This window comes from Lissotriton helveticus, chromosome 1_1 (assembly GCF_964261635.1).
Source record: "Lissotriton helveticus chromosome 1_1, aLisHel1.1, whole genome shotgun sequence".
In the NCBI taxonomy this organism is placed as follows: domain Eukaryota; kingdom Metazoa; phylum Chordata; class Amphibia; order Caudata; family Salamandridae; genus Lissotriton; species Lissotriton helveticus.
The window spans coordinates 568,819,308-568,843,835 of record NC_136057.1 but is presented as its reverse complement, the minus strand read 5'-3'; the positions used below and the strand labels follow the sequence as shown (position 1 = coordinate 568,843,835).

At 45.3% G+C, this 24,528-nt stretch overlaps 1 protein-coding gene across 1 annotated transcript in view; it reads right to left on the bottom strand.

The window, feature by feature from the left end:
* Positions 1–24,528, bottom strand: part of LOC144813832 (solute carrier organic anion transporter family member 1C1-like) — a 490,557-nt gene that overhangs the window by 19,403 nt on the left and 446,626 nt on the right. The window contains exons 13-14 of the mRNA XM_078674055.1: positions 19,946–20,010; positions 2,643–2,760 (exon numbers count right to left, since the gene is read on the bottom strand). Coding sequence (XP_078530181.1) covers positions 2,643–2,760; positions 19,946–20,010 — 183 coding nt within the window. The remainder of the gene's footprint in view (positions 1–2,642; positions 2,761–19,945; positions 20,011–24,528) is intronic.

The window sequence follows — 24,528 nt, the reverse complement described above, 5'->3', positions numbered from 1 at the left end:
TATGTATACTTTCTAATCTAGTTTTTCCTTTCTGGACATCATTTTACCTGCTTTTTAAAATTGTATTATGTGTAAATTATACTGTTTTTTAATTTCTTACAATGCTACTGAAAGGTTTACTAATCAAAATAATGTTATTTTTCCATTTAGGTTGCTAGATTTTTTGCTTCAAACTCATTTGATGTATAATCCAGACTTTTAAAATGTATATCCTTTGTTTATTTTTCTATAGATCCATTACCCGGAGTATGTGGATGACCATTCAGGCCAAGTTAGTGCTATATAAAAATTTCATCAGTTATTACCAGGTCATTCGTTCTTTATTAGGATCTATTTGGGTAATTATTTCATAAAATATTTAATTTATAATAACACACTTTTCTTTTAAAAACATTAGGAGTGTGGTTGGTGGGAATGGGTGTTGGTAATAGCCCTGTTGGCCACCATATGGAGTCCCACATTGAAGTGGTACTCCTGAAGATCATTATTTTGATCTTGCATGTATTTGGCTTCAGAACATTGGTCGTCATTTGGGGGCAATTTCAAATTTGGTGTGTTAATGACTGGCTGGGTGTTGGTCCTAGCTCTGTTGGTCAGCAGCTGGAGTCCTACAGTAAACTGCTCTTCATGAAGATCACTGTTTCAGTCTTGCCAGGGTTCAGCTTCAGAACATTTGTCTTCATCCAGTGGGTAACTATTCCAAGGTTGGTGAGGTGGCGGTCAGCCTGAGCTCAGTTGGCCTCCTGTGGACTTCCACAGGGAAGTACTCTACTTGAAGATTAAAATTTTGTTTGAGTCAGTGTTCAGTTTCAGACAACTGGTCTTGGTCTTTATCCAGTGGGCAAAAGCAGTCTTGCAGACACTGAACCGGATCTGGTTATTAAGCATCTAGTCTATGAGGTAGAGAATAAGTTGAATGTTGTTTGCATAGGAGAGGACTTTGGTCTAATGAGAGCGGATGATACTGGCTAGAGGGATCAGGTATCCATTAATGAGGGTTGGACTAGAAGAGTCTGGTGGAACTTCGCAGATGAGATTGCGGGCATCCAAGGTGTATGGTGCCAGGCTGACTTACTGAGTCCTTCCAGTCAGGAATGAGCAGATCCATTTGAGTGCATTTTCTGGGTTCTGATGTGGTGTAGTGTAATTCAACTATGAATATACTCTTTTCAACCGAAGCCACCCCCTCCATACATAACTTGTAGTAGGACATTCATTTGCTTCACTGAATTTCTTTCTTCACTGATAAAATCCCATACACCGGGACACTTAAGTTATATTTGCCTTACGTCAAAATATAGAGGTTAGCAAATATTTTTTTAAAACACTACAATTGTCACACCTACAAAAGTCTTAAGATCTGAAATATAATTTATAGAGTAGGGCATTCTTGTACAGACACAATTTTAAATAGATGGACAGCAAGTAATGAGATTTAGCTGTATCCATGTTTCTTCTTTGCATCTAACTTGCCTATACATACAATAGGTTGAACTCTATTTAGCCTTTAATAGCAAATCTCTAAATGGAATATTCCATTTCACAGGACACATAGTTTGATAAATTTAAAGAGTGTGCAACACTTGCTCCACTTCCAACTAAAACCTATTAAGATCGAGATTTATAAAAGTGCTGTTAATGTCAAAATGAACAGCTATGTAATTTTAATTTTCCAGTCTAATTGCCTATCCTAAGCCTCCTGATATAAAATAGTCCATTAGTTCAGCCACAGATTAAACCAAGGAATAAGGGTTTGAGAGCAGCCACATAGTCCATTGCACTGACAACCAGTTCTTTCTTGAGTAGGATTAGGCGGTCAGCCATTTTATTACTCTGAGGTCTGTACACATTTCTGCATGAAAGATTTGCAACTTTGTTGGTGTGGTGCAAACTGTTCAAGTCTCAAGCAGTACTATCTTCAGCATTGTCTTATACTTGGTTAAATGGTACTTTTTTCAAGGGAGCAAAACAAAATGCTCTTGAATGCACGATTCATTTTTCAGTTTCAGGATCTGAGCGTCTCAGAAGAACTATTGAAAATGATAATGGTTATTAAAATGCAAGTCTTTTCAAACTAAGGTTTAGCACCTGAAGCTCGGTTGCAAAGTTAGTAAACCAATTTAAAGAAAACCCGACTTTAAACAAATATGTGATGTAACAACACGATCAAAATGATCGCAGTTTTTACAACGCAAGTCGTTACAGCGGCTTGCGCTGGAGGGAGCTGGACTTAGGAGTAGTAATATTTACTATTCCAACACCAGTCTACGTACAGTAGAGAAGGTGTTGGAATAGTAAATCTTGAAATTCCTTAGGTTATAGCGCCATCTAGCGCAAGTCGATGTAACGACTTGGGTTGTAACGACTGCGTTGGAAGTGCATCGGGGTGTACTCACCGCGATGTAAAGGATGTTTAAAACTTTGAACCAAGTCATGAAATTTTTTTTTTTTCATGACGTTCTCTTTAATGTGTTTTTACTAATGTTTAGCTTGATGGATCCTCATATACACTTCAAAATATTGTTCTGCAATAAGTACATTCTGTCTACACGTTTATAATCGTTTCAAAAGTTCTAAGCCATTTATTTAATCATGTATTTTTACAATACACTTGTGTATTTCTATGGTATCAAACACCTTACCTGTATAAGGCAGAGTCGTATATTCGACAAGCACCTCGACCTCCGCAGCTTTTTGTCCCCCATTTCAAGCAACTCCTATCTATTAAGGCTCCAAAATAAATGGGTGCTGGGATTCCAGCTATAATTTAAAAAACAATAATACAGGAATTTAGTACAGAACCATTTCTTTCCATTTAGTATTGCGTTTTTTACTTGGGAGAAAAACATCATACAGAGGATATTGATCAGGATGTCATTTAGATTTGCATGTACAATTTAGAAACACTGGCATTAATTCCACTAAGAACTGCTTGGAAGTGACCTACATTCCCCACCCCCATCGTGCCCTCTAAGTTCAAATATGAATAAGCAAATGCATATTGAACATTCTTTTTCTTGTTCTTGAGGTATATTGTAAAAAACATATATATTGCAAATATATGTGCGCTTAAAAGGAGACAATTTAAGTGCAATTATGATATATTTATTCATACATGCCACAAAGCCAAACTCTTGTTGATTTTATATTATGGAATATCCTCCATCAGGAGAGTCATCGCCTTTATGAGCTGATGCCCTAATGGAATGCCATTAAAGATCTGCTTTTTTAAATACATTTTGTTGAATAAATTGAATTGGATTGTTAGAGTTGTTTTTTTCAGTGGCAGTGTCAACTGATGTGATCCTGCGGCAAAGTACTCTATAGAAAAAATATTTTAATATTGGAACATACGTCAATTTTCCCCATAATAAATATGTACGTATAGAAAAGTACTCATATCTCCATTGTTGAATTTACCCTATGTGACCTCCCCCACAATCCTGAATCAGAAGAAATACGAAATTAGGCAGGCCCTGTGATTCCCCCCAGAAGCAGCTGATTGCCAGAATTTGAGTGGTGGTGACACGTAAACCTTAGACAAACATGCGAACAGGAAAAATCTAGATCGATCCCGAAGACAGGCAGCAACAATACAACGGTCCCAGGAGATTGGACCCAATAAATCACGTTTGGCCAGAGGGGCGGGTGTTCCCAAGAACCCACAAAGTCAGATGCTGCATTACAGCAGACTATCTACCCTATTAATGTGTGTCTCTTGTTTACTCTTAGTGCCAGTTGTAAACACATAGATATCGAGCTAAGATATCAAAGGCTAAAGGAATGGAGAATGCTACACCTATGGAACTTTTCGGTCTGGTGATCAGAATGTATATGGATGTATAAAGGTGGTTAGTTTTTCGATGATTCACAATTCCATTGCAAATTTGTACTTGCTTTTCCTTGACCGTGCTTTATTACATCTTGCCAATGGGAGACAATGTGTGCCATACTAATTAAGGTGGGGGGCGTTCACAGAGTTTCAGTCCATGGAATTCTGCAGAGGAACTTGGAAACCATGCAATTCCACGTAGTACCAGGAGCAGGTGGAGTATTGCTGCGCCCCCACCCACAGCTGGAAAATATATTTTTAGTCTCCTGCTGTGATAACACTGTGGATTGCCTTCCTGTTTGTTTACCCAATTCACACTCATGCACCCCTTCAGCCTCATACAATTCTGCCTTGACAGCTGGTTATTATTAGTTAAAATGATACCCTTAACTTATCTTGGTGGTCTACGGGAGATAAAGAGGTCCATCTCTGTCCCCTCCAGTGTGTGGCTGCTGCTGGCTGACCGTGGGGGAGGAGAGGTTCTTCTCTGGACGCAGCCTGCATTTGGAAGCCTCACTTACATGCAGCAAATACTAGAATGCTAACCCATGGTTGAACGGGTAAATAAGACAGCCTTTGTGGATTGCTGGGCATCGTGGAGGGAAATGCTCCAAGAGACCTTCGAATTTGCACATTGGTGAGTCCATAGGTTTCATTATAAGGGTACTGTAAACAAGTTGCTCCCGACGCCATGTCTATTTTGGTAAAGTTCAAATAAAACTAGTAACTAATTACAAAGCAGTTTCATCCTGGATGCATGGGAGATAATAAAAGACGCTTCAAGTGGTCTGCACAGGTGACATTGCAAACCAGAACTGTGGGCCTCATTTATTGTGACGTTTTGTGACGTTCTGTGGCGCAGAAGCCTGCGTGATATTTATCAGGCAGCACTAAGCCACTTTTTTTGGCTTAATTCTGCCCGATAAATATCAGTTCCTTTAATGCAGTGTTCTGCATTAACACCTTGGCTGCAATGGTAATTCCGCTGCGGCACTGGGGGGGGGATGGGGGCGGTTACACGGAGCCGCCGTGCTGGTGATATAACCGCTCCATCACAAGCCATGGGAGTGGTTCCGTCATGGCTCCGCCCACTCACTAATTGGCCCGCACAGGCGGGGAATCAGTGCCACGTGGGCGGAGCGGCCATGGCATGACGGAACCGCTCCGTCATGAGCACACGCCACTCGTGGCTCATGACGGAGTGGTTCCGTCACAAGCATGGAAGGGACTAATGGCGTGCAAGGGTGTTGCTGGGGGCATTTCCAGCAACATCCATGGCCTTTTGACACTGCCTCAGATTTATGGGAAATCGTGAATCTGAGGCAGTGCCAAAAATTTGCTTACGCCTCAAGGGAGGCGCAAGGGGGCGAAATATCTTCATTTCTACTCGTTTTTCCTTTTTCTATCTGTGCTGCATTCTGACTAGAGCACATACCTTAAGGGGGAATGTGTCTAGACAATCAAATAATAGGGGGTACTAAAACCCAACTGAATCTCACTCACTGATTGACCACGTCAGTAAGTAGTCTACATTGGCCATGTCATGATTCGAATATATTCTGAGACATAAATGAGTTACAGAGCAAAACGACTTGTACGTCTTTTGTCTGATTTAGTAGTCAGTATGGGTTTAATAGACTCAAATTCAGATACAATACAGGTAAAAATTTATAGAAAACAAATGTCAATGGTGATTTAACAAAAGGTTAAAAAGTCTTTAGGAGTCTTTATGTAGTTGACTCGATGTACAAGTTGGAAGAGCAGACAGCTGACACATGTTTCGTCATTTGGTATGACTTTTTCAAGGCTCCGAAGTATTCCTATAGCATTGGCTCGAAATGTTCTTTAGAGAGACCCCGTGGAGTTTTCTAGGGATCCTTAGTGCACTTGGATCATTCAAATAATTTTTCTAATTTTTTATGGTGCATCCCAAAAAAAATATTCACCACCGGGCTGCCTCATGATCTTACTGGCCCATCTGTAGTGCTGCACAACCCAAGTGACACTCCCACCTTGTAGCTACCTCTACTGTCATCCACACTCGCTTGCCACACCAGATGCCCTTACGACTTTGACTGCCACCACTGCTGATGGACTGGCCATCAACAACAGGCCTACTCAGCGGGAGAGGCTGCCTCCCCATAGGCCTGAATATACATGTATGACACAGGGCACAGCCAAGGGCCCCTACTCACCACCCCCCAGTGGCTCTTCTCGAGGCAGGCCCCACCATCACTCCGCAACAAGACTGGGCGGACCACCTAGAATCCTCCAGATGGAGGCCTCTCCTTAACTCTCCTGCATCAACGGCAAACTCCCTTAGCCCTTTGCAGCAAACCCCCCCCAACGCAGACCAATAACAGCCTCAACTGCATAGTAGGACTGATGCAACCATTGCACTTGCACTCTTCCCTTAGACTGTTTCACACTCATTTACCCCCACTGGCGAGTACATTAGAGACGCCAGCGGAGGGATGCTCCCATGTGCTTGAAGAACGCCACGGACGAGACAGGGGTGTCTTCCGGCAAGGCGCAGAAAAGCCTACAAGACAACTTTTCTTCACGGAAGCACTTACCAGGGCAGCCCCATCTCAGGTGCACAGTGCTCCATCCCCTTGGCACTGAAACCACCAAACCACCAAACCCTACGATTTCAACCTCACCATCATGGAGCGGATGCTCCAGAAAATCTCTGCTGTGGGCCGATGGCTGGAGGGCATGGAAACATCCATCTGCTCTCACAACTACTAAATCCATTTGTGCAGACATCACCAGATTCCAGAACTAGGTGGACTGTCTCACCACACATGTTACCACAATGGAGGACCGCCTCAATACTAGACCAGACCGGGATCAAAAACTTCTCTTTCTCAGAAGTAAAGTGGTAGACTTGGAAGACAGGAGCCACCTGGACAATGTTGGCTTCTTTGGAAAAGGTGGATGGGCCGGATGCCAATTCCTTTCTCAGTACCCGCTTACTTGTTATGCATTACTTGTTATGCACTGTTTCTCTCTTTTTTCCCCCTCCCTCTCCTCTCTCTCAGACATGTACTCATTGTAATGTCTAATTGCCACTGTTCAGTTAATTGCTTGAATGCACTTTTTACGTTTACGTTGTACAAACTATCTCCTTCCTGTCCCATCTCTCCGAAGCCGCTCAGCATGCTCTCTCATAGAGACCAGGAACAACATATGTCTTTTCTTGCAACAGCTTTCTTACCCCACCCCTGACCTGCAGTAGAGGCCCGACGCTTGAACGCCCCCATCAGTACTGGGCCTACACAGTGTATACCCCCTCTTCCTAACTCTACTCTCTTCCTAATTCTCCTTTGCTCTAGCTCACCTGCTATGCTTCCACACTGCCCCCATTCCCTCATAGCTGTAATCCTTACGCCTCCCTCTCTGTTTCTCTTCTACCCTTACACTCCTTGTCCGATCAAAGAGGTTTCACTGACTTCTTACCTAACACATGGACCACTGACTCCCTCCCCATCCCTCCTCTTCCCTTGCACAGTGGACTGATCACAATCCTTAACATTGACAACGCCCCGCCACCCAAAGGCGCTCCTCAGATACGTTATAGGCTGAAACCTTAGACCTGCAGAGCACAGCCCTACACCCCCAGAGCAGCACCTCTAACGTGCAGCACACCAACCTTTCCTGTCCTCCCCTTAACAGCTTCTCTCACTCCTAGCGCCCGCCCCCTCCCCACCTATGATCCCAGACACAAACAATTGTCCCCTTCCCCACAGCCTCACAACTAACCATGGGACACCCGAGAGTAGCTTTACTCCCATCTCTGGCCCCCTTGCCCAGATCCCCTCATTCCCTCTCCTCCTCATTATCCAGGTACCGATCCTACCTCCATTCCTACATAAATTTGTCCTTGCCACCTCCCTCCTGCATAGCATTCGCCACTCTACCCATTCTCCTAACTCCATCCCCTCCACAACCCGATGCCTTCTCTGCCACTCCTCATCCTTCGGTGACCAATTAACTCTAACAATCTTTCAGTCTTTAGGTTGTAGATGGCAGCGACTACGACTGCTCCCTACCACCTGCTGCACATCTCCTCATGGAATGTTAATGCCCACACACACTACACTAAGAGAAAGAAGGTGCTCTCCTGGTTGCAAACAAAATGTTGCTCTCCTACAGGAGACACATCTAGATGCTTTGGAATCTGCCAAACTACTTCGTGAATGGGTGGGCTATGTTATCCATAGTGGCTTGACAACACAGGCCTCCGCCGGGGAGAGCCACCCACGGAAATGCAGAGTAGGTAAACTTCTCTGAAAATCCCTACCTATGACAACTGTCAAAACATGGGCTGACCTAGACGGCAGATATGCCTTCGCCAAGCTGAGACTCTATGACAGATCCTTATGTGCTGGTTCAGTATATGCCCCAATGGGGACCAAACACTCCTTTCTCCTCCGCTTGAAATGCCTGCCAGTGGAAAATGGGGTGTCTAGTTACGTTATTGGTGGAGACTGGAATCTTGCCCATGACACAGTCCTAGTTAGGACGGGCCCCCTGGACAAGGGCAACGAGGGAGACAGAGTCTTACTAGGAGACACAGCATCGTAACCTTTGGTCTGGGGGATCACTGGCACCTTTGCCACCAACGGACAAGGAATATACTTTTCTCTCATCGGTCCACAGCACTCAGTCCAGGATAGACTACTTCCTCGTACCCCCATCCTGTAGACACCCACATACTGGAAGATGCCCTTTTCAACCACTCCCCGGTATTACTTGCTCTTGACATCTGTCTGGCCTCCCCAGGCCGTAAACGTTGGTGGCTGAACATCCAAGAATACTGCTCGCCCCAGGGAAAGGCTCAACTGCGGTCTCACCTCTCTGTCTACCTGACCAACAACAAGACATCAGTTAACTCCAGTATGGGTGGCTGCAAAATAAACCATCCAGGGACAACTGATGAGAGATGAAGAAGTGGCCAATAAGACAGAAGGTCTCTCTCGTTTCAAACTCGAAGATCAGATTACCTCCCTTAATGCTCTTCCCACCCCACAGTGCCCAATCGCCGATGCCTAGAACTAGTCCAGTTGGCCCTCAATAGCACATACACTTCCAAAGCTGAATATGCCCTTCAGAACAAGTTGAAAAACCAGGCTTTCTACTGGCAGCACAGTTAAGGCAACGTGAGGCAGTGATGGCTATCCCTGCCATTTGGACCGAATCAGGTGCGGTCCTCGCCAAACCCCAAGACATAGTCAAAGAATTCGCCTCATTCTATGAGAGACTCTATACTCCAGAGGCTCCTGCTACCTCAGAACAACTATCCCCTTACCTTGTGGGTATTGAACTATCATGCTTCGAAGGTAGAGAGTTTTTAGAGGGAGACATTAGTAAGGAAGAAATCCTGACAGCCATTGCCGAATTACCCTAGCGCAAATCTCTGGGGGAAGGCGGATTCCCTATGGAATACTATAAATGGTCTGGAGAAGATGCAATTGATACTCTGCATACTGCCCTACATGAGGCTGAACAAATGGCATCCCTAGACCCTATCTCCAATAGGGTGATGATGATTGAGGTCACACCCAAACCGGGCAGAGACCCACTCTCTTGTAGAAGCTATCACCCCATTACCTCATAAATGGAGATGTTAAGATTTTGGCCAGCATACTGGCAGCATGATTGCGCAAGGTCATCCCATCCCTTATTCACCACAATCAGGTCATCTTTGTCTCGGGTATTTCCTACAGAAACCATCTGCGTATGCTGTCTCACACTGTGTAGGCCTCAAGGGATCTACCAGAAGACACGGTTGCCCTTTGTCTGGATGCAGAAAAGGAGTTTGATCACATTGACTAAGGCTACCTCTTCACTACCATGAAACGCTTTGACCTAGGTGATCAGTTTATTTCCAAAGTCCGTCTGCTCTGTGACAGCCTCGCAGCCCCGGTCAACTGCAGAGGATTTATATCAGACTCCTTTCAGATTCAAACAGGCAGCTGTCACGGCTGGCCCCTTTTCCTGCTGGCTAGTGAACCCCTCGCCTCCCACATTCACCATTTGCCGCAGATAAAGGACATGTTGATTGCAGGAGGTATATCCAAACTATATCTCTATGCCGACGATATTCTCCTCACTCTCAGTGACCTCCCACATTCCCTACCCACCTTGCTAGAGATCATTGACGGGTTTGCAGCCCTGTCTGGCTATAAGGTGAACTGGGATAACAGCAAGGCCCTCCCACTCTCATCAAATACAATGAAGGCATCGATCCATGTCTACCCCTTTCGATGGACTTTGTTGTGACTAAAGTACCTTGGAATTCTGGTTAACCGAGGCCTGGAAGGAATGGTCGCAGATAACCTGATACCCCTCATTACACAAATGAAAATAGATTTCGCTAAATGGTTCCTCCTGGGATTCTCCATGTGGGGCAGAGTGCAGAACGTAAGAATGGTCACATCGCCCCACTTCACATGCACCCTGGGAATGCTGCTGATCATGGTGCATTTAGCTATTCTGAGCCGCATAGACGCCTGTATACAGACCTTTGTCTGGGGATCCACCCACCCCATCTAGTCGCAGCTAAAAGTACAGCCCGCCGCATCCATGGTGGCTTGGGTTTACCATCCCTGGAACACCACTCCTTAGCCTTTCACCTTTCACAGTTAGCCTACTTACTCCCTGGTATGCTGGGACACTCCCTCCTCAGCTGCGATAAAGGCCTTGACTTCTGTTACAGAGACCACACCCCTTGCTGTCCCCCCCACACCATGTGATACAGGTTACATATTGCCTTTTGAGAGTAATCCATTGATTACACTCCAAAGCTCTACTCTGCGGCAATGATAGTATCAAATAAATGGGTGAGCACTTCACTTGCCTAGTTGGAGAGTGGGAGGAATCCAGACTCTAGATCAGGTCAACAAGCCTGGCAACACCTACAACTACAACACTTCTTGAGATGCTGCCTTGGCCCTCATCCTTGGACTCTGGAACCCTTGCCGATATTGGACTATCTCCTAGTATGGGGATGACATAAGGGAGTGATGTCAGGACTGACCAATCACTTATACTCACAGCCTCTCCTTAGCGGCCATCGCGAGAAATGGCAGACACGCCTACAGATTATCATTGAGGAAGAGGACTGGTCGGTTACCTTAGGAGCCCTGGACAAAGGTACCCAGAAAGCTCGATTGAAATTCTGCCTTTTTAAAAAGTTACAGAATTGGCACTGATCACCTTTGAAGTTGCAACAAGCAGGCCTTCTGCTATACTCCAAGTGCTGGAGATGCCTGGGAGTGAACTGCGACCTCCCCCACATCTTATGTGACTGCACTTCTATACAGCATTTCTGGTCCTACATCAGAGACAATCTGAGAGAGACAATGCCCCTCTGCCTCCCCCAAACACCCTTTACCATTCTATTACACAATATCAAAGACTCAACCAACCTTAAGCGTCCGCAACCCCACCTGTTACACACAGCGCCCTCTACAGCTAACATATGCATCCTACTGCAATAGAGGTTGTCCCCCATCCCTCGCAGGAGGACTGGATCGTGGGAATGGTTCAAACAGCATCTCTTCCCTCACTGCCACCTGCAAGTCCCATCCATCCACCACCTAACTCCTCCTGCCACCCTCCTTCTACTCCTTCTGGTCAAGGAGGGCAACACCCAACTCATTTTTCCACCCCTGGCGTAACCAACCCCTAAACATACCTAATACTTCATATGTCCAATCTCATCCCCCCTTTGAGACTCACCCCGACATGTCCACCTCAAAAGTCTGGTTGCTGAGGGTTGTTAGGGAAGGCACACAGCAAGGTCCCACCCCAGCTAAGCCATCGGGACACTTGTTTACCCCCACATCTCCCTCCTCTCCCCTTCTCTCCCCTGATGTTCCTCATTTGAGGGGAATTGCCACCATCACCTACCGCACAACTCTCACAAGTTGGTACTCAACACCCTGAACCGGTCTACTACCTGTCACATGTCATAATATCAGGATCTACCCAAGTAAAATCAACCATAATGTCAAATACTATGAAGGGTGTCTACCTCCTTCATTCGGATATGTACCCCCTCCTTACTACCTCCCTTTCTCATCCCTCCTCTTCCTCCTTGTTCATTTCGTATCTATTATCCCCCTCTCCCTCCCTTCCCTCTGTTTAGTTTTGTTTTGCAACAGTACAGATGTACATGTAATGACACTAGACCCCAGCGAGTGTGTAATGCTGAGTCACCTGCAGTATTATTGTCTTCTTCAATTTTCAATAAAAAATTACAAAACAAAAAAAAAGAAATATATATATGTATATATTATAATTTATGTTTATGAAGGAGCTTCCCACAAAGTGCTACCACGCACTGCTGCTTACTCATTCACTGCTTGTATTGGATGCCTTCCAACAATGGGTTTTCCCACACTGCATCATTAATTCACTTTTTAAAGATGGTCATTATGTTGAAAGTTTATAGGCTCTTAACTTATTTGATTTACCATTCAATCGTGGCAAACATATTGCTGCTAAAAGTATTGACCATTTTGGAATGAAAACGAAGTAATGTAATATGACAGGAGCAATTTAAGATAGTGACCTTCGGGTGCAAATATGGGCAGCCTCTTCATAGATTTATCGTTCCAAAGTGAATGACGCATAGCATAGCTTTTAACACTTTGACCAGCTTGGAACTGTAGTCTAGCAATAAGTATTTCAACAAAAAAAGAAGAGTCAGGTCTATGATTCTCACTATTCCTTCCTCCCTACGATTAATCACAGACCAGAAAGTGGCGCAGTGAGATACAAGTAGCAAATTAATTGATGTTACTTAATCGATGTAGAGGAGATCCATCTTTTTGGAAAGGATCCCCTCGTCCAAATGTTATGGCATGCTTCATCATCGATTTTTCCCTCATGCTCGATGTATCATTGCGTCCGTATGGACACACAGTGGGTGCTCAGGATATTATGATTAGAGATTAGAATTTTTCAAAATAATACACAGGTTTAAAATGCCTACGTCATTAGGCAATTCACTGTTTTTATTGTTGGCAGCCCTGACAAGATTAAAAGATATAAGACAGAATGGTTATGTGGTTATATTGATCCTCCATCCTCAAACATCAATCTGTCAAAATATTTGGCCATGTCTTAAGGGCTAGACCTGGGTCGCCAGGACTTGAAGATACTGGCATATGGTCCTGCCCTGTTAACACATTTGAAAGGTCATGAGCTTGGGCCCCGGCTAGTTAACATGAGCTTTTCATTCATATATAAAGCCATCAGAAAATATTATTACATAATGAGCTAGACATGTGATGCCTGCTAGGTTAATTGACTCCATGGATACTCTTGAAGGGGCGGTCATTCGAGCAGGTAGCAAAGACATTGGGAAAGACTATCATCCACCAATTCCGTTCATCCCAATACAATATGCGACTGAGTCTCATAGTTAGAAAAGCTGCCTTACTGACATTACAACTAGAAATGCATAGTATCTGCAGGTCGTATTTTTAATTAGAGTTTGGCCAGCTACTACAAGAGGCCCGACTCTGCAATTCCTGACTGAGATCCACTTTTGTATCACATTGATATTTCTTGTCTACTCATTCGCCATGCACTGGACTCGAGCTAACAAGCATGCCACAGGGAGATACTGAGGATTTCATTAGCAACATATAATGGTTTAAATCAGTTTTTTTGTAATTTATTTTTTACTGAAACTTTTATGCTTATTCACAACATTAATTGATGCTTATCTACTGAAAGGTTGTTTTTAGAGGGTCATCTACTGAAAAGATGTTTTCTAGAGGGCCATCTACTTAAAAGTTGTTTTTAGAGGGTCATCCACTGAAAAGTTGTTTTCTAGAGGGTCATCTACTGTAAAGTTGTTTTTAGAGGGTCATCCACTGAAAAGTTGTTTTCTAGAGGGTCATCTACTGAAAAGTTGTTTTTAGGGTGTCATCTACTCAAAAGTTGTTTTCAGCGTGGTTTTCGGTTGACGAATCTGTTGTAAGAATGTTACCACATTTAACATATTTTTATATTAACATAAATCATCAACATACAACAGTTAATTGCCAATTGCATATTTCGACATGGGAAAGGCAGTCAAATGCAAGCATTTGTAAATGCATTTAGGTTTCGCTTATCTGATTAATAATGAGCTGTTTTTTTATTGTATGTTGTAGCTTACTGAGTAGTTGTACAATATAAGTTACAAAGTCTGTTAAAGTGTTATGATTTGTTTATGTACAAAAAGGCAATATATTGTGCTGTTACTAGTGGTGTAGTGTGGGTAAGAATGAGCAACATTCTGGAAAATGAAATGAAAGAGGGAAATACATTGAATTAACTGATGTAATAGCAATACTATATGTTTAGAGGAGTTCTGACAACTTTGGGCAACTTTGGGCACGGTGCCACTGCACTTTCTGCACCATTTCAATCATGCTTCTAGTGCCTGACTGCAAGGTAACTGCATTTGTGACTGCCTATTTATGAGTAAAATATAGAAATAGCTTGTGTTTAGAGGAGTTATGGCAACGTTTGCCCCCGGTGCCACAGCACCTGCTGCACCATTCAAATCATGAACCTAGGTAACTGCACTTGTGAGTTCCTGTTTAGTAGTCAAATTTAGCAATATTCTGTGTTTAGTGGGGTCCCTTGAGCTTTTGGTCTCAGTGCCTCTTCACCTACTGCACCATTCAAATCAAGCCCATTTTAAGTGCAAGATAACTGCAATTGTGTCTGCCTGTATAGTAGTAAAATATAGCAATCTTAGTTGTTTAGAGAAGTTCTGACAACTTGTGGGCCCGGTGCCACTGCACCTGCTGCACCATTCAAATCATGACCCTGTTGTTTGTAATGCAACTGCCTGTTAGTAGAAAAATATAGCAATATTAGGTGTTTAGTGGGGTGCCTAGAGCTTTTGGTCCTGGTGCTTCTACACCTGCTGCACCATTCAAATCATGACCCTATTGCTTGCTAGATGAATGAACTTGTGACTGTCTTGTTTAGTAGTAACCTTTAGCAATAATTTGGATGCAGTGGGGTCCCTAGAGCTTTTGGTCCCGGTGTCACTGCACCTGCTGTGCCATTGAAACAAGCCCTTTGTAATTGCAAGGTAACTGCAATTGTGACTGCCTGTTTTGTAGTGAAATACAGCAATATTATGTGTTTAGTGGAGTTCTGACAACTTTAGGGCCCAGTGATACTGCACCTGCTGCACCATTCAAATGATCACCCAGTTGTTTGCAATGTAACTCCCATTGTGGTTGCCTGTTTCGAAATAAATTATAGCAAAATTAGGTTTTTAGTACATCACAGTAAGGCAGCAGGTCTTTCAGAGTAGTAGTCCAGCAGAGTGGCAGTCCCTCCAGCAGCACCACCGTCCTTTTTCCTGGCGGAGTATTCACAGTTCCAGAAATGTACTGAAGTGGTGGTGTCTGGGGTCCTTCTTTTCAAGTCAAGTCAAAAACAAAGTTTATTTAGACCATTGATCTATAAACCACAGTTTGTCTTTTATATATTGGAGTCCTGGTACTGGAAGGTGGGATAAACTTTTAGAAAGTGGCTTTGAAGTGCAAGGAATGCCCTGCCTCCCCTGCCCAAGCACAAAGCTGGTTGAAGTGACAGTGCAGGGTCATTATACATCTAGAGGCTGGCTTTGTTGTGGTGTCTGGAACCCCCAGGACACCATAGCTTCCCTGTCCATGAGAGCAAGGGCAAGAAAGTCTTAAGTGCTCACACCTAGCGGGAGCAGAAAGTGGCTTCTTTTGGGCATGTGTATAAACATTTATCCCTGCCCTCACTTTCACAGGCAAGGAAACACAGAAGTACTTTTGCCCAGCTGGAGCAGAAAGATAAGCTGCTCGCACGGGTAGGAGAAAAGCTGGCTCCTACTACACATTGGGTGGCTGCTTTGCAGTGGAGCCAGCTCTGCTGCAGGGGCATTGGGGGTTTCAGTGAAGCCCCAAATATTAGCAATGCCCCAGGCAGGCACCAGAGTACCCTAGTTAAAAAAAAATGCCTGTCTCCTGGGCACTTCATTTTCTATAAAAGGAAGCAGGTGTGTCAGCAGGAGCCCTTAGGTTCCCTCTCACTGCCCTTAACCAAAATAAATAATAATATAGGAGTGTCAGGAGCTACTCATTTATGTATCACTGCTTTGTCTGCATATGTTGAAATAATGACTGAGATGATTCTTCGTAATGCAGAAATTGACTTTACTGTACCTCATGAACTGTATATAACAGTGGCCAAAAACTTTGTCAAACTAGAGAATTTGAGCAAATGCACTCTGTTGAGGCTCTCCCAGCCAAGGAGTTTAATTAAACCAACTTGTTCCTGTTTTGCCAAACGCCTCTTGTCTTTTAATTTACTAAAGCTTAGCTCAGATCCGAGCAATTTGGGGGATTCAGCCATTCTAGTCCTCCTTGATCTGTCCGAAGCATTCAACATCATCGCACATTTTTTGATTATGCGAAAGCACTCAGCAGAGTTGGACACTTTTAATTCTAGAACTATGACCTTGGGAAAGGGGGTACCAGAAGGATTATCTTTGAGTTCTACCCTTTTAAATATATATGTGGCCCTCTATACAAAATAATAAGATCCTGCGACTTTGAGTTAATCTCGTATGTAGATGACACCCAGTTAGTCATAACCATGGGATCCAACCCAGAATCTATGAAACACAAGTTCAGGGATTGTATGACCAGTATTGCCTCTTGGATGTCTATCAATTTCCTTCAGCTGAACTCCAGTAAAATGTAGTTTCAGTCCAGTAACTGGGGGCCTCTGGAATTGGGAATTACTCCCACTGCAAAAAGAGTAGTTACAAATCTTGGTTTCCTAATTGATGAAAACCTCTCCATGACAGAACATCTGAACCTCGATCTCAGGCACATTTATTGGCCTGCCGAGCAAGCTTAGAAAAGCTGTACCTAATGACTACCTCTTCAGACTAGGAATTCACTCACCCAGGCACTCTAAATTAGTCACCAGGATGACAGAAATGCTCTGATGGTTGCAATAAATGAAGACCTTTTTGCCAAGCTCCATGTTGTACAAAGTACGACAGCCCATTTAATGTGTAGCCTTCCACCCCACTCTCCTTCTGAATCCACACTCTAAGCCCTACACTGTCTTCCCATTTAGAAGTGTGCTCTTGTTGGACCTGGCCCTTTTGGCAGGTTCACCCTGGAACTTTTTGCTTTTTCCTAGCCTGTTTCTGGAACCTAGTGTTGATGGTTTTAGGCCTTTGTGCACTTTTTCACTGTGGTACAGTGTAAAGTGCGTGAGCTCTCTGTGTATGTGTGGTGAGTGACCTGCCCTCCCATAGGAATGAATGGGGAATATGTATGCCCATGGTAGTGCCTGATGCGTGGGGAGTGCAGGGTCGAGTTTGATATGTGCAAACTCGTGAGATTGAATGCTGCGTAATGGTGTATGCGGCATGATTGTGTCTAGTCTAGAAGTGCCACTTTTAGAAGTTGGCATATTTGTGTAGTCTGTGGCTGGCGTGTGATTGGCTGGTGAGCCTGGCCCAGGAGTGCCTGGGCCTGCTTGTGGATTGACTGTCTGGTTTGAGGATGACAGGGGCTGGGGAGCCCCCAGGAGGTTGTCTGAGTTAGCCCGTGGATGAAAGGCTGCATCTGCTGCCAGGGAAGTGGGAGGAGATAGCACCTGGGAGTGAATGAGGCTGTGCCTGCCTGCCACAATGCTGGCTCCACCTCCCCACTGGGCGACTGTCACCTCTGTCCCTGACAGTGAAAAGAGTTCCCTATAACCAGTTCTAGCTGGTTCTCACACTGCCTGCACAAAGACTTCAAAGACTTTTCTCTCTATAAGAAGGGGCTGTGTCCCCTTCCAAGAGGTTCTTGTTTCTGACTTGAATCTGCCAGGGGCATGCCGCTGCTTGGGCCCAGGGGAATCCCTGGGCCCTGCCCAGCCCCTGGACACCTGATGGACTTTCCTATTCTGGGAGCTGTTGTACTCCCCCTTATGTCCTGGACTGCTGAGGTCCTGCACTCCTGGAGGACTTTGCTGCTCTGTTTTGGCATATAGCGCTTTGAAGCGCTTTATATTCTCCCCCAGCACTGGAGAGCGCTTTATTTTTAACAGGAGACCTTCTTTTGCTGGACTGTGGACTTCCCTGAGCGCCTGGGAGCGCTTGTTCTTTGTCCTGGCGCTGTGGAGCGCTGTGTCCTGCCATTCGCGCTTGGGAGCGCTCTGTTTTGGCTGGGCTGTGCGGTTCCTGAGCGCTTTGTTTGTGTTTCTAGCGCTGAGAGCGCTGCATTGGCCCCAGTGCCTGGAAGCGCTTACTTTAACTTTGCCCGTGTTTCCAACCTTCTTTTTGATAGAGGAGCCGGTGCCCACCCGGCATTTGCTGCTCTGTTCCCCCCGCCGCAGAGTGCCCGAAGAACCCTGCTCCTGGCCGCTGTAGCGCGACCAGGAAGTCAGGCACGATTGCGAGGGACATGGGCGGGGCTTCCCGGACGGAAGGAAGCCCCGCGAGAGAGGAATGCGGCCGGATGGAGAAGCGGGCGGAAGGAGAAGCGGGCGGAAGGAGGATGGCGCCTGCCTGTGCGGGGCTCCCATGCGAAGGGAGAGCACTGCAGGCACCAGCCGTGATGTCCAAGAGCGCTCCGAGGTTTGGGCGCTCTTCCGCTGCACGGCCAGGATCCCCGGTGGACTGGAGAGGATCCCGGCGCCCGTCCTGCATCTGAAGGAGTGTTGTCGGGCCAGGGGGAAGCTCTGTGCGGTGCGGGTTTGAGGCACTTGAGTCAGGGCGGCATCATGTGTAATGTGTTCTTGCTTATACCCCTAAATGTAGTTTATTCTTAGGTGGTTGTTCTTTCCAGTACAGGTGGTCCTAGTAAGGTCCTGGTCCCCTGCGTGACATTCTCCTAAGGTGGTTAGGGTTGCGTAGGTGGTACTTACCTGTTACCAGTAGTTACTGGTTGTGTGCTATTCTTGCTAATTTGTGCTACAGTGATTTTATATCTTTTTATTCTAATTTCTGACAATATTTCTATTTCTAAAAGTGTTGATTCTGACAGTGGCCCACGTGACCCTGTCCTGTAAATAATCCCTTATGAATATTGCCCGTGCCAGTTGACACAATGTACATGTGTGATTTCTATCTGATGTGTTTTGACAATACAAAAGTTATTTTAATATAACCTTGTGTGGAGTTCCTTTTGTGTTGTGCCTTGGATGTTGTTGCTGTTGTGTGCTGGCGCAAATGCTTTACACATTGCCTCCGAGTTTAGCCTTACTGCTCGTGCGAAGCTACCAAGGGGGTGAGCAGGGGTAATCTTGGCGTGTGACTTCCTTGCCCTGACTAGAATGGTGGTTTCTGCCTGGCTTTGGCATCAGCCTTAGCCTACCAGAAATAGCCAGTTCTAATAGCTCTCTTTCAGCTCCTATGCTTGGTCTTATCTGGCAGTTGCCCAGGGCATTTGCAAATTAAGTTTCTGCCATATATACCAAATGGCAACCTTAGATCCAGGGAACAATTCCTTCTATGTCCTAGCCGCATCTGTTCAGCCAAACATGGAGGTTGCTCTTTCTCTTTTTTGTCAGCCACATATTGGAATCAGCTATCTTTGCAGCTTCACTCTTGTCTAAGTTTCATTTTATTTGAAACATCTAATAAAACCTGGCTGTTTAACCTCTAACTTATTTTAATCTGAGTTGTGGATGTGCTAGAGCGCTGTGAGAGCCCTTGTGTGCTTAACAAATATAATTAACATAATATAACATAACAAGTATCCATTATGTTGTGTTTGTTGAATAATAAATACCGTTGGATTATTTAGTACTAAGTTTTATTTATGTTTTAGTAAACATTGTTGCCACACAAACATGCACAAACAAATGATCAATGCATGTATTTGGCAGACCTCAATTAAATCAGGAACTGAACAAAATAAATATCCTATTATGTTCCTAACTGAAATTATGCAATATTGACATGTACCATTATGCACACGCTGGGCAATAAAATCCTAAAATGAAAAGGTCATTGATAGCTTTGCTACAATCGTTCAACATGTTATCTCATTTACTCCATAAACCTACATTTTCTAATACTGGGCACATCACTTTTTGTCTTACCTAGCGTTCTCATAATGAGTGTGTGGATGCCCACTGCAAGTGATTTAAGATCTGGATCAACACATCTACAACAAAGAAACACAACAAATAAATCATCGCAAGAAAATAATGTAACAAAGTTCAACTCTAAGTCTTACTTGCAAATACTTTGTAAATTGCTTCTCTTGATTATCACTTAGAACACAACGGGTTCAGTTTTAGCTTTCCCTAGGGTAAGAAAAAAATAAAAATGCATGCTAGGAAGGGCTCTGTGACTTTTCTGTCTATTACTTTGTGGTACATGAACCCTTTTAAACCAATGTAATTATTATTCTACGATTTGCTTACGATAGTGTAGCCATATTGTTTTGTTGACCTCACATCGAAAGCTATACAATAAGAAAAGACATTCACCATTCACATTTTTCTAATTTTATATCATTATTGCTCATGAATTCATGTTAGATAGTCTGGTAGTGTTTACTTCACATGTGTATAGAATGCTATCATAATCCAACTGTTACCACTTTTAATTTACATTAAAGACCATATTTACCTTTTTTGATTTCACATTTGTTCACTTCACCAGCTCCTCAAACGACATCCTTTTCTGTCGAATGTACAGCACCTGTATGGCCCCCAGGGTGAATAGGACTTCACCCCCAGCTTCCCTGAACTCTGCTGAGAGAGTTCTGTCCTTCCTAGAGTGCTTGGACAAGTCGTGGTGCCTCTGGAAGTTGTACCTGTATTTGGGAGCTGGAAATCACACTTTTAAAGAACTTTCTGCAAGTTTTGACGCAAACCCGGCAGAGCAAGAAAACTCCTGCAGCTACTGAGGCCGAGATTGTCGCAGCGCCTGTCGCCGCGGCCTGGAGATGTCGCATCCTTCGTTAGCGGGAAGATTTCCGCTGCTGCGAACATCCTCACAGAGCCTGTCACCGCATCACGTTACAGAGCCATCGCATGGAGGAGCTGTGAGAGGAAGATCGCCGCTAGACCGCGCATCGTCGCCCCGGAGATCGTCGCAGCCCCCGAGAATCATCGCATCGTGCATTTGCGAGCATTTTTCACTATGGAACGTCCGCACCGGAATCCATACAAGTCATCGCTTCCTCCCACACTGACTGGATTCGTTGCTACACGCCGCTACATCCAGCGGAAAGGTCGCTAACGCCTCCCCAAGGTCTCAGGTGTAACGCATCGCTTGTTTTCCACCGCACCAGCTTCTGTTTTGAAACTTTGTCGCATTCAAAGGTACTGTTGGCAAAACGTGACGCAACTGTGAACTTTTCCTGCAACTGTGGATTATTTTAACGCTATCATTAAGAACTCTTTTGCAACCATATTCTTGAACTGTGTATGTTGGATTTTTGTCATTTTGGTCGTGTGTAGTTTAGATTAAATACCTTTATTTTTCTAAACTGTTGAGGAGTCAGTTTGTGGTGTTTTCACTGTGTTACTGTGAGTTTTGGTAAAAATACTTTACACATTGCCTTTGAGAAGCCTTGACTGCTCGTGCCAAGCTACCAAGGGGGTGAACAGGGGTTATCTCAGAGCGTTTCCTCCTTACCCTGATTAGAAGCAAGGGTCTCTATTTGGACAGTGGTTCCTACCTCTGCCAACTAGAGACCCCCAGTTCTAACATTGTGGTCAGCGGTGGGATTTGAACTTGTATTTGTACTAGACCCACAGTGATTGGTGTACATCACTAGTGAGTGCAGACCACTATGCCACTGCATACTACTGTTTTTTTTGGTTGTTTCTATTTTTGAGTAACTCGTCAAAGCTTCATATCTGTGAATGGAAAGGCACCCAGTGAGAAGGCAGAATTGGAGTTTTGCATTGAGGATTTGTATTCCTACAAGGTTACACAGCTTAAACAATTCTGCAACTAGTTTGAGTGCCCCTTTAAAAGCAGCCTCAGGAAGGAGGACCTGCAGAGCATCTTGAAGGCCCATGGGAGGCACAAGAGGGAAATGTTGCAAGTAACGGGAATGGTTTTCAAACCACAGATCTGCCTGTGAGCAGATCTGGCTCAAGGCCTGGCAGCAACCATTCCAGTCGGGGTTTCACTCAGGAAGAGTTAGAGGAGAATCAAAGAGTGAGAGAATATGACTTGGAAGTCCGGAAGTTAAAAATGAAGCAATTGGAAATGGAGAAAGAAAGGGCAGCAGAGGAGAGCAAAAATGCCCGTGGCCTGGAGGAAAAGAAATTGCTTTTGGCTCATGAGTTGAGCATAAGAGAAGTGGATCTGAAAGCCAAGGAGGTAGATTCCGGTTCAAATGGTGACAGCGCACAGCCAGTGCATGGGGGTAAAGTATATATTCCCAAGGATCTGTTACAGAATTACCATAGGAGTGAGCATATTTATGCCTGTTTTACTCCTTATGAGATTGCATTGAAAATGAATGGTGTGCCTGAATAGTATTGGGGGCGGGCCTGTGGAAACATTTTGAGACTTCTGGGAGGAGTGCTCTAGAGCCCTTAGAGTTGGCAGGTGCCATGACCTACCTCAATATGAAGGAGGCCTTATGTCTCAGGTATGGACTTACTCCAGAGCAGTATAGACTGCAGTTTAGAAACTCCAAGAAGAGAGAGTCTGAGACTTGGATGGAATGTGTGAATTTGTACTCACATGCACTGGAAGGTTGGATGAAGGGCAGTAAAGTAACTGATTGTAAGGGGTTATTGCATTTAATCAGTTGGGAGCACTTGAGTAGTCTTTGTGTTCCAGAGCTGCAACAGCATCTTTTAGACAGCAAGCTGACAGACCCCATTGAGCTTGCTAAGGAGGCGGACAGCTGGACCAGTACCAGGGTCCACAAAGGAATTGTGGGTACCACAGCCAAAGGTGGGCAGGGTCCCCAGCAGAAGAGTGGGGGGCAAGGGTAACCAAAAAGGAGTTCTCTCAAGGGCCCCAAAATAGTTCCCAGGGAATGGAATCCCAACCCCCCAGACATAGACAGCCATGGCCCCCTAGGGGCAGGCGGGACAACAGGGACAACAGGGACAACAGGAACCAATGAGGCCCCCCTGCCTGCTATCACTGCAATGAGGTGGGCCACTTTGCCCCTAAATGTCCCAAGAAACTTCCAGCACCCACTGGTGCTCCAGCCCCAGGGTTAGCAAGTGTAGCTTTGGGAGAGGATTTGATTTCTAGTGGGGAGGAGGGTCTAGCAAGTTAAAACCCTTGTCTGTCTAGGAGACCAAGAGATGGTCCAGGAAACCTTACTGCCCCCTAACACTAAGAAATACGGGCAGAAGGTGACCATCAATGGAAGGGAGATAGAGTCTCTGAGAGACACAGGAGCCAGCGTAACATCCGTGAGGTGTCAGTGGGTGTCTGAAGAGCAGGTCATTCCCAATGTACTCCGCCCTGTAGTTGCAGCTGACAGCTCAGTGCGCCTCTGCAAAGTGGCGCGTGTTCCCTTTGAATGGGGGGGGAGTCTCTGGTCTTTTGGAAGTTGTTGTCAGTGATGCCTTGCCTGTAGACTGTCTGCTAGGTAATGACCTGGAGAGTTCTCCATGGAAGGATGTAGAACACCGAACTAATTTGGAGATGTTGGGTTTGCCTGCGTGGATCTGTGTGACCACGCATGCTATGGCAGCCAGTAGGGTTGATTCAGCAGAACTGGAACCTGAAACAGTGGCCCAGAGACCTGCCAAGAGAGGAAGAGGTAGGGGGCGTTGGAAACAAGCCCCAGCCATTCCCACAGGCCAGGAAGAAGCAAAACCTGAGGGGTATGCCCTGGATCCTACAGGGGAACAGGTGGCCGAACTGGGCGACCTGCCTGAGCTGACCCATTGGCAGCAAGAAGGTGGGCCCTCCAGGGAGGAGTTCTGCAAGGAGCAGAAAGAGTGCCCTTTTCTCGTTGGTATGCGGCAACAGGCTGTAGACCAGGCAGTAGGTGGAGCGTCCAGAGATCACTTCATCTACTCAGAAGATGAGTTGTTGTATAGTGAGCCAAAGTTTTCTGAGCCCGGTGCAGCCCGTGTGCTGGTGGTACCCGCGCACTTCAGGAACTTCCTAATTGGTCTGGCTCATGAGGTGCCTCTCACAGGACATCTGGGGCAAGATAAGACCCACTTCGACTGGCCCAAGATGAAGAAGCACATCAGTACCTTTTTTAGATCTTGCCAAACATGTCAGGCCAGTTGCAAGACTGGAGTGAAGTGCAAGGCGACCCTCCAACCCTTTCCTGTGGTGAGCACCCCTTTGGAGCGGGTGGGCATCGACATTGTGGGGCCCCTTGACCCCAAGACAGCCTTAGGCAACAGGTTCATCCTGGTCTTGGTGGACCATGCCACCCGGTACCCGGAAGCAGTCCCTCTCAGGACAATCACAGCTCCCGTGGTGGGCCGTGCAGTGATGGGGATCTTTTCCCATGTGGAGTTCCCCAGAGAGGTGGTCTCCGACCGGGTTACCAACGTCATCTCTAAGTACATGAAGTCTCTGTGGGAGGAGTGTGGGGTAACCTATAAGTTCACCACTCCTTACAACCCTCAAGGAAATGGTTTGGTTGAAAGGCTCAACCGCACCCTGAAAGGTATCATTATGGGCCTAGCGGAGCCATGAGACGGAAGTGGGACGTCTTCCTACCATG